The following is an 11,006-nucleotide window of genomic DNA, read 5'->3' as shown; positions in this document are numbered from 1 at the left end:
ATATTCATAATGATATGCTGCTAATTAATTTAGAGTTTATAACAGCAGAAATAGATTAAACCCCAAAACCAAATTAACAATTCTCAGCATAAAACTTAACATGAAATCTCATTAATGTCAAGTACGTTATGTAGCTAAAAGGTTAACTCACTAAGCAATAATAATGTTTTTCAAATCCTACAACAACAGATATCATTACCAAACAGGTTCACAAGAACAAGGATAGTTCCATGTGTCAAACGTGGCTCACGGAAAAAATTCTTTTGGTCAATTATTATAATGAACAATGTATTTAAAGAGTTGTTTTCTCTACTGTCTGGTAATATTATATAAGGGTGAATTTCTGAGAAACCTGATGGTCTATTGTAAACTGACCTGGTGGTACATACAAACTAGCAAAGATCACAGAGATCAGGTTGTGCTCGACGACTACTCCTTCTCCAACATATCCTTAAATAACCCAAAGTACATCCCCCACCTAACACTTACTATAGCAAATTTTATCCTGTGCATCCAAATCTGGAACTCAGAAGAGAAGTCATGGCTAGAACTACAGAGCAGGGAATCATCAGCACAAAGTTGATACTTGAAGTCAGGATAATGGGTGAGCTCACCTAAGGGACGGGTGTGGACAGAGGAAAGGCTTAAAGACTGAGAGACCTGGGTATCTAACATTTACTGGGGAGATGGGGAAGAACCAGCAAAGACAATGAGAAGTAGCCAGTGAGGTCTGAGGAAAAGAAGATAAATGGGCTGCCCCTGAAACAAGCAAGTCAAATGCTACTCACGGGCCAAATAAAATGAAGACAAGATTTGACCCATAAACTTAGAAACAAGACATCACTGGTGATGCAGATACAAGCTGTTCTGGTGAAATGGCAAGGAAGGAAGGCCTCAGGCAGAGTAGGTAAAAGATGAGAGAAAACAAGAATATGTAACAATTGCTAAGTATAAACCAAAGTAGTCCAGGAAAAGTCTTTCAGTATGGTACATGTTGGACCCCACAGAGATAAGTAATATGATGTTTCCTTAAAAGTAAAAGGAAACTTTTAACACCCATAGATTTCCCTATAACTAAGATAGAATACCTGAATGTATTATTTTTAGAAAATGTCTTCTGCCAGTGGATTTAAATTGCAAATCTAGATAAAAAGTAAAAATGTATTTCTTATTACTAAAAGAGTTACTGTAAAACAAAACAGAGAACAAAACAAATATATCATAAATGCATGGTCATTATGAAGATAAAAGAAAGAAGAAAACATGGAATTCCAAGAGCGCTGCTAAAAGAGGAGGCAGATGGTATTAACTTTTGTGAGGAATGGAAATCTATAATGCAGATTCACAAATCCAATCAAAATTATATGATTCACACACCTGAGCATCAAGCTATCGACTAACTAAAACATATTATCCTGAAGCATGACAATGAGCAGAATATTTCTGTCTGTAGTCAAATCTACATGATAACTGAAGGCATAAATAGATGTTCTGAATTGTGTCAGGGCGGTGTTATCATCTAGATCACTCGTGTCATGATCGCCATGAACGAAACCTCCCACACAGAACATTAATCAGACAATATTGTCAAAAAAATAACAAAATTAATGAGAATATTCTGTATTTTCAGTGATGTGTTGGTATCACAACAATAAACAAGACAAAGTAAGCATTTACACAAAGTTATGAAAGATAAACCACAAGAAAACAGAAACCCCTTTCTACCATTTTATCAGAAGGCAATACTGGCATGTGTATGCACAGATGTGTACATAAAATGCTCAGGGTAGTTCAGTCTAAACTAGAGAAAAATTGCACACAATATAAATGTCCAAAAGCAAAGGAAGAGATAAATAAACCACAGTACATGCATCCAAAGAACACCATGCTGCCATTATATAGCGGTCTACATGAAATGACAAGGGCAGATTTCATGACACATAGTAGTACTGACTTAACACACTGACTGCCACACTAGAAAATTTCCTGGAGGCCACTGTGTTTTATTATGAAAATAGAATAACAACTTTGAAAATTTTGTTATTTTTTATTGTTTTCTGTGCGTGAGTTATAGGCAACTTGAAAAACAGTTCTCACAGCTCCCAAGGTGAAGAGATTTGTGAGTTACATATGTTTCATGAGGCCCCAGGCACAAAACTAGTGTGAATTAAATAACTCACAAGGCAGTTAATGTGTTAAAAATGTTTATCTCTGAGCAGTGGGATTCGGGGGATGGGTAAATAGAAAGATCAGATGGAAAAAGAGAGAACTTTGTCTTTGACTTATATATTAATATATTGTTTATTAAATTTTTATATTTTAAAAAAAGCAGAAAGTTACCACATACATACATGTACTTTTATCAAAAGTTAACAAATGTTAATACTTTATCATAGATGCTTCACATCTAATTTTTTTTTTTTACTTTCAAGAAATATGTTATAGTATGCCAGATAATGGATTATTAAAAGCTTGTATTATTTTTATAATTAAAACATTAGGAATTCCAGTCAGGATGGAACAGTAAACTCCTATTTTAGTATTCACCGTGCTCCAAAATACTGAGAATAGAAAAAAGAGTCAAAAGACACCCAAGTTCAAAAGAGTTCAATATTTTGAAGCTCAGATTTCAGATATTAACAGTGACTGTCCGATGTTCCTTTCCAGAGAAGAACTGTGAATCAAAGTGTCCCCTATAAGAGGGAGAACTGCAGCCAGGCTCACTGCCTGGAGCTATGCATTTACACAAGCTGTGGGCCTAAGGAGGCAGAGGACAAAAACAGGGCCAAAGGCAAGTGGGAGAAACCTCTCGCTGGTTCCATGTTTGTATTCTCATATCCTCAACCTTACAATGGGGAATGGGTGCTATGAGAAAAACTACTGTAGGATGTAGTTCTGGACTAAGGCACCAAGGGATTAGATAGAGAAGGAACCACAAAAACTACAGAATCCTTAGATATGGGATGTGGGGCAGGGTGATGTTTCATCATTTAAAATGAGCTTGCAAACCAAAATTCCAAACACATGGGGAAAAAAAAATCAATAAAGCAATAAATGAAACAAAAATTCACTCCGAATGAAATTATTTCACTTAAAACCTCAAAATGATTAATCTGTGTCTTTGTGCATATTAAATATGAAATTTAAAATTATTAAGAAAGAACAACCTATCATGAGACATAAAAGAAAACAAAATAAATATGATTCTATTGGGATTTTATGTGTGGTATGAGGTAAAGTTCTAAATTCACCTTTCTGCATGTGAATATCCCTTAAATCTATACTTATTTCATATAAAAGTGGCTTTTTTATTACTTATTTACCAATAAACTTAAGAACTAAAAACTATAAAACTCTCAGAAAAAAGCACAGGAGTAAATCTTCACAATTTTGGGTTAGGCAAAGATTTCTTAGATATAACATTGAAAACGCAAGCAATAAAAGAAAATATTAACAAACAACACTTAAACAACATTAAAAACTTTTGCACTCAAAAGCCACCATTAAGAAAATAAAAAGCAAAGTCACACATTGAGAGAAACATGTTCAAATCATAAATCTGATAAAGAACTTGTATCCACGATGTAAGCAAAACAAAAGCTAAGCTCTCTGCTTAGCCCATGCTCAAATTCTAAACATTAATTAGTCCAGTCATATAAATCTGTAGCCACTTAAAATGTTCATAACAAGCTTTCCCATGGTGAAAATGATTTTTTAATGGGAACCTTGTATACAATCTATTTCTAACTCTAATTAGATTTATCTGGGGAAAACATCATTGGCTAAATGATATAACTAATACTAGCTAAACAAAATGTTAATATACTTTAAGTGGTGGAACACTGTTCCATCTAAAAAGCATAATAACCAACATTAATAAGAAATTTGAAATCCGTAATTTTGGTAGTTATTCACAAATTATGCATTTTGTTCTATTTATAAACAAACATCCTGTTCACAGGGACAACAGCAATATCTTCAAACTTGTAGCCTCCACTTGCACTAATGTAAATGCAACTGCAAAGCAATTATATCTTTATTTTTCTTGAATATATAAATAAAAATCATTATTTTCACAAGTGAAGTAATGAAAGTCTTAAGTAGACTACACACAAAGTCATCTCTCATTCATGAGTTATAATTTAATGTGGTTATTATGTCTACTGTTAATATGTAATACTGGCATCTTTTAGCTAAACACTATATTTTAATCTAATAATAGTAGCCGTAATAGTCTGAAATGTGCCTCATGAATCACAGTCACAATGTGTTCACTGAGGGTTTGCATTAGCACTTCATGAGACCTAGATCTATTACAACATGCTGAAAGGGGACAAAGACAGACAAGAAAGCTTTTAAGGAGCTTAAAAAAACAGCAAAATACAATCATTGTGGAAGAATTCCTTTTCCTTGCTAAGTGGAACATGTAGAGGACTGTTGGTGGTCTTCTTCACCTACTGAAGAGATTTTAATAGGGCAATATGTGCCCACATGCAGTACCACAGCATGGCCCACTCCAAAGAAGCCACTAAGGGGGCAGGCTGACTTCTTAATTCATTGTAGAAACAGAAAATAGAAAACCCAAAAGTCACAAAAGGCTTTTCATGGATTTTATGAAGAAGGATGGAGATTCAGAGTAAGTTCACGGAGCTGAGCTCAGCAGAAACACACTGCAGTTCTATACTGAACATAGAAATGATAGACCCTTCACACTGGCCATGATATGACAAAACCTCAATAGCCACCACAGCACATACATGAATGAAATGAGTATTTCCTTATATTTTTAGGCTAAACTCTACTTCCTAATTTGTTTTTACCAGTGACATCATTGTGCAGTACGTGTTTCCAACTGAGCCTTATCAAGCATTAAGGAGGCATTCACTATGCAAGAAGCACTCTATGAACGGGCACAAAGTTAACTGACATACTTCCGGTTACCATACAATACCAAACCATACCATAAAATGCCAGGACAGAATGATCTAAGAATGCTTAGAGACTATAAAGGAGATAGCAATTAAAGGACTCTAGGAAAGCTTCACAAAGAAAATACTTCAGATGGAAGGGATAAGAGAGATGCATAAGAGCAAAAGAGAAGAAGCATAGTACAGGCAAAGAGAAAACTCTAACACCAAGGGTGTGAACGAGCCTACCTGAAGAATGGTGGTAAGTTCTCCACTACTGGACAGAGCATGTGTTTGGAAGACAAGGCAAGGGATGATGCTGGAGAAGGGCAGAGCGGGGGATGTGACTGGTCAGGTGGGGGAGGGATCAGAGGTTCAAAAGGTACAAAACTTGGGGTAAAGATCTCATGAAAGGTAGCTCTTCAACCTACTTTTCAAGAGTTGAAAGACAACTCTTCCTAATATCCATTTCATGACCACTGGCTAATATAAGAACTGCTCTGAATTCCATGGAGAAAATACGATAGAATGCAATGTGTTTTCACATTCGATGAGGGAAAATAGTTATTAATCAGTACAACTACAAGGCATGCCAAAGGCCAAAATGTATCCACACCACTCTAGGCCCCTAGAACATGCTACAGCTTCGATCTGAAGAGGGTGCAATGGAACAAAAGTCCTCTCTCTGCTGTGTTGGTGGCCAAACACAATCCTCCACTGAATGTCCGATCTTCTAGGGCTGTGATGTCCAATCTAGTAGCCAGTAGTTTCATATGGCTATTTAAATTTAAATTAATTAAAATTAAACAAAATTAAAAATTTGATCCCTTAGTTGCACTAGCCATATTTCAAGTGCCCAATACCTATATGTCACTAGCGGCTACAATACTGGACGGTGCAGGTATGGAATATTTCCCTTCCCTAAGAAAGTACTATTGGTCAGTGCTGTCCTAGAGTCACCACTGCAGGAGGAATAGGCAGAAACTCCATAAGGGCAAAAAGTCACATTACAGACGTCTTTGAGATTATTAGATCACTTAGCACTAAACTGGGGATACACACGTATACTTGATACGTTTGCCATACTGAATTTTAATATCAAAGAAAGAGTTGTGGAAATTTATTCCACTCCGGACAAAAGCTATGCCCTAACTCCATGAACCGATTCCACAGCTGAAGCTTTGTACCAAAGTTCTAAAAGTAACTGTATAGTACACAAATACTAAGAAGTTTGTTAAGATGGATACAGCCAACTTAAAAATAAATAAATAAATAAAGGTTAGTGCAGCTCACTTATCACAATAGGTGTTTTCCAAAAAAGTGAAAAAGAAATAATATTTTACACTGTTAAAATAAAGCTTACCATTTGACAGAATCTATGGAAAGCCAATCTATAAACAGAATCATCACCTCTTAATTTATCCAGCTAGAATGTCAGAATGTCAGAAACTGGGCTATTGTCTTTGATGTAAAAAATGCCAATTCAATGTTGCTATAAATAGTTATGAAGAGTTAAATCCCATTGAGCAAACATTCACCAAGAAGCCAGGTGTCAGGGGGCATATACTTCCTTCTTTCTCTCTCAAGATAGACTATCCTGAAACATATACATACTTAATTGGCTCAGATAATTTTTATTCATAAAAATCTCAATAAAGAAAGGGAAAAGAACAAAAACCCAACAGAAAAATGAGCAAAAGAATTGAACAGGTACCTCACAAAAGAGGACCTCTCCTGAGATAATGCCATTTCATCAGTAATCAGAAAAATGTAAATCTAAATCATAATTAGATATCACTAAACACTTAGGAGAACAGGTAAAATTTAGAAAGCTAACAATACCAAGATACTGGATTAGAGTAACTGGCATTCCCATAGACTGGTGTTTGAAAGTGTAATTGGCAAAAATCACTTTGGAAAATCATTTGGCATTATCTATTTAGGTTGAACATATCTGACAACATACACTTCCGGTACTAGGTATAAGCCTGAGAAAAATGTTTGCCCGAGGCCAGGCACGGTGGCTCGGGCCTATAATCCTAGCACTCTCAGAGGCCAAGGCAGGAGGATTGCTTGAGCTCAGGAGTTCAAGACCAACCTGAGCAAGAGTGAGACCCCATTTCTACCAAAAATAGAAAATATTAAACAGGCACGGTGGTATGCATCTATAGTCCCAGCTACTCAGGAGGCTGAGGCAGGAGGATCGCTTGAGCCCAGGAGTTTGAGGTTGATGTGAACTATGATGATGCCACTGCACTCTAGCCTGGGCAACAGAACAAGAAAATGTCTTAAAAAAAAAAAAAATGCTCATGTGCACTAGAGACATGTACAAACAAAGATAGCTTTATTTTTAGTATCCAAAATTTAAAATAAACGAATGTCAATGTCAGAATGGATAAACTATAATGTATATATACAACAATCGATTCCTACATGGCAATAAAAATGAATAAACTACAGTTACATGTTATATCATGGATGAATCTTACAAACATAATATTGAGCATAACTATTTCTAAAAACTACAAAAACAGGTAAAATTAAGCTATCATATTAGAGTATGTGTGCATGGTAGATATTACAATTATTTAAAACAAGAACAAAAAATCACAAGCATCTGGTGATCAGGGTGAGTCAGGACAGTGGTGATCGCTGAAGGAGAGAGAAGAGTTAGATATTAAATTGGGAGAGGGTCTGGGGGACTTCGAAGGCTGGTCAGGTACTGTTCCTTTACCTGTCGGGTGGTTTCATGGGTGTTTTCTTTGTGATAATTTATTTAGCTGAAAATTTTTGTTTTCTATACTTTTCTATATGAATGTTTATATTTCACACACACACACACAAAAAAAAAACCGACAAAAAAAGCAGTCTCTACACATACCCAAAACTCCTCTTACACATGAGGTCACATGACCTCTCATTTCACTCAGCCACTTTTCAAACTCTCCTCTCCCTCATTTTAACTTACCTCTTGTACCATTTTGCCAACTAACGGTGAAACATTGATATTTTCCCCTCCTTCGGGCTGGATCTGGAAATTCACTCTTTGATAAAGAATCTGAAAGAAGAACAGGCTATATTATAAAGGAGTTGTGTCTTTAAATTTGCCTCTCTTTACAAGGCAGACTTCAAATTTAGTAAGTACTCTTTTGAGGAAAAAATGTTTATTTCATAAACCTGTTGACTGTGCAAAAAAAATGTTATTTCATAATGAACAGTTTTTAGCAATAGGCTTACTTCAGAACTTCCTGAACAGCTGTAGGAGGATGCAACCGTTTCAGAGGTGGGAATCAAGTGTGAAAACCCTGGTAAACAATGTAATGAGTGACTCTGAGACAAAAACATAAATTCCAGAATCTCCTCAATATTTAACAGTGTTTTTCAACAAGGGCACTATCCTCTCCTATGCAGATCTAGCCCGTGAATTTTAGGAAATTCAGCATCTCTGTAACCAAAGCCCACCTCCATCCCCAATTTCCACAGGACTCTTCCCTAAGGCAATGGTGCCTCTGCTGGCTTTAACTCATATGGTTTCAGATATATTTTGTATAACCATTTCTCATGTTTTATTCTTGACTGTAGTATGCTGTATTCTTACTGTAATAACACCAATAACAGTATTTTATATCCTAATATTTTCAAACCCCTTTTCACGTAAGTGGCAACCTATTTTTCGTCCATAAATTAAAATTCTCATACTACTAAAAAACACACACACTTCTCAGATCCACACACCCGACAAAATGCACTTCATACAGTTCAGGATTTCTTTTATTCGGGGCACTTACTTCTGTCTGCAGAGAGCTGCTAGCTGCCAAAAGAAGTTCAATGCTGCTAGGAGGGCAATGTGTCAAAGCAAAAGCCATCAGCTCTTGACGAGTGGCCAAGTCCTGGTAACCTTCTGATTGTCCTAACTGGCTACAAACATCCCAACTTTTAGGATAACCTGCAAAATTGGCAAGAAGAAAAAATAACTGATTCCCAGAAGAAAAATATTCGATCTAAGATGAGAAACGCAATGGCTTCCTGCTCAGGTCTTGTGGTACCACAGGAAAATCTTAGTGATTATTGATACATTATAATATAAGCAGAAAAACAAAAAGAATCTAAGATAGAAAAGGGAGATTAGGCTGGTTTATTATCCAGAGAGTTCAGTTCTACTCCAGACAAGTGATTCTGACAAACTCTGTTAAATTTTAAATTAACTGACAATAGATACAAATAATCTATGAGCTTTGATGTTGAGTAAAAAGGCTGCTATCTGAATTCAGAAGATTTGAGGGTATGATCCATCCCTGCTACTTAGCACTTGTGTGAGCTTGAGAAAGCTCTAAGTACCACAATTCCTTTACTACCACAAAGGGACAATAACACTTTCTCTTGCATTGTTGAAAGGATTAAGTAACATTTGTGTTTAAAAGCACATTGTAGGGAGAGGAGGGGAGGGGAGGGGAGGGACAAAAACCTACCTAATGGGTACAATGAACACTATTGTGGATGATGAGCATGCCTATAGCCGTGACTCAGTATGACAGAAGCGATCCATGTAACCAAAAACATGTGTACACTCTTAATATTTTGAAATATATATATATATATACATAAAAACACATTGTACAATGCAAAATGCTAGAAAACAGACATTATGATAGAGACCTGCGTGGAATCATTCACTTTATAGGAGAAGACAGACATTCAAGAACAGTGACAAAACAGAACCAGCCCCCAACTCCCAAGAGAGATCTTTTTCCTTCATATTATACTATGAATTCTTAAAATATACTTTGATTCTTATTTGAAGGTGTTCTAGCTTGAAAGTAGGTCTTTTTTAGCCTAAGTACAAAGGCTGCAGTCCAGAATAATTTTTCTAAATATGTAAAATAAAAATTAATTCAGGTACTACCCTTACAGGAATAAAATTATCGCAAAGCCCTCTGAATAAACAATTTTAGATTAATACGTTTTCACAGAAAAACATAATTATTCTAAACTTAATGTTGCAAAATTACTTGGTTAATATTATAGAACACAGCTTTTTTATGAAACCAATTTTCTAACACTGAGGTTGTGAAGTATTTTTCCAGAGTTTTAAATCTTTTCATAGATGTATTGCCAAAGATTCTCTCCTTGACCAAACCTTTAGTCAGGCTACTCTGAACCTCTTCTCAACTAGTCTCAACCTTCGCTCCTCCCATCCTTGTTTGACCCACACACTCCAGTTTTAGAAAGAATCCTGGTAAGCCAGTTTAGCCAGAACCCCCATGACCTCAATATCTGATCACTCTCAATATCTCATCAAATTCCTCATCCCTTACCCTTAATATCTGATGACCCTGGCCTGCTTTCAGCAAGGATCTTATTAAATCCGTGTAGCAAGAATCCCCCTACCTTTTGATGTCTTCCCTTGGTAATTTTCCAGCCACCAACCCCCTCAGTATGCTCATAGGCTATAAATGGCCACTTGTCCTTGTTGTATTTGGAATTGAGACCAATTTCTCTTCCCTCTTCCAATAGTCTTGATGCCTTTCACAATAGTCCTGAATAAAGTCTCCCTTACTGTTATTAACAAGCATGGGAATAATTTAACAGTACACACCCAAAAAGTGCACAAATCACCATGCACGACTCCAAGAGTGATCATGAAGTGAAGCACTGTGTTTTAAGCACACATTATTAATGTTCCAGTAGTGGGTAAAAAAATGTGCTTGGGCTTTCATATTTGGGCTGTCACATATTCAGGCACAGCCACAAGAAGCAGACCATTCAGTACAGAGCCCATGATAAGACAACATCAGCTTCTATCCCACTAGAGAATGTGTTCTTTGTTTTGTTTTTGTTTTTTTTCCCCCCAAGAGACGGGGTCTCAGTATGTTGTTGCCCAAGGGGAATCAAACTCCTGGGCTCGAGGAATCTTCCTGCCTCAACCTCCCAAGTAGCTAGTACCACAGGCACATGCCACTGGGCCCAGCTAAAATACATTCTTTAAATGAGAAATTATTCCACAATAAAATCTGCTTATCCTCTGGAGACTTGAATTTGAATTTCAATGTGGAAGATTTTAGAGTTACAAACTACTTCCCAATTTCGCAATATTAGTTT

The 11,006-nt window shown here is 36.2% G+C and overlaps 1 protein-coding gene across 1 annotated transcript in view; it reads right to left on the bottom strand.

Moving 5' to 3' along the window:
* Positions 1–11,006, bottom strand: part of NBAS (neuroblastoma amplified sequence) — a 487,556-nt gene that overhangs the window by 194,997 nt on the left and 281,553 nt on the right. The window contains exons 30-31 of the mRNA XM_012653069.1: positions 8,696–8,853; positions 7,876–7,965 (exon numbers count right to left, since the gene is read on the bottom strand). Of these exons, the coding sequence (XP_012508523.1) occupies positions 7,876–7,965; positions 8,696–8,853 (248 nt within the window). The remainder of the gene's footprint in view (positions 1–7,875; positions 7,966–8,695; positions 8,854–11,006) is intronic.

The sequence above is a fragment of the Propithecus coquereli genome, unplaced genomic scaffold (genome assembly GCF_000956105.1).
Source record: "Propithecus coquereli isolate 6110/MARCELLA unplaced genomic scaffold, Pcoq_1.0 Scaffold41, whole genome shotgun sequence".
Taxonomy (NCBI): Eukaryota; Metazoa; Chordata; class Mammalia; order Primates; family Indriidae; genus Propithecus; species Propithecus coquereli.
This window is presented reverse-complemented; position numbering and strand designations above follow the sequence as displayed.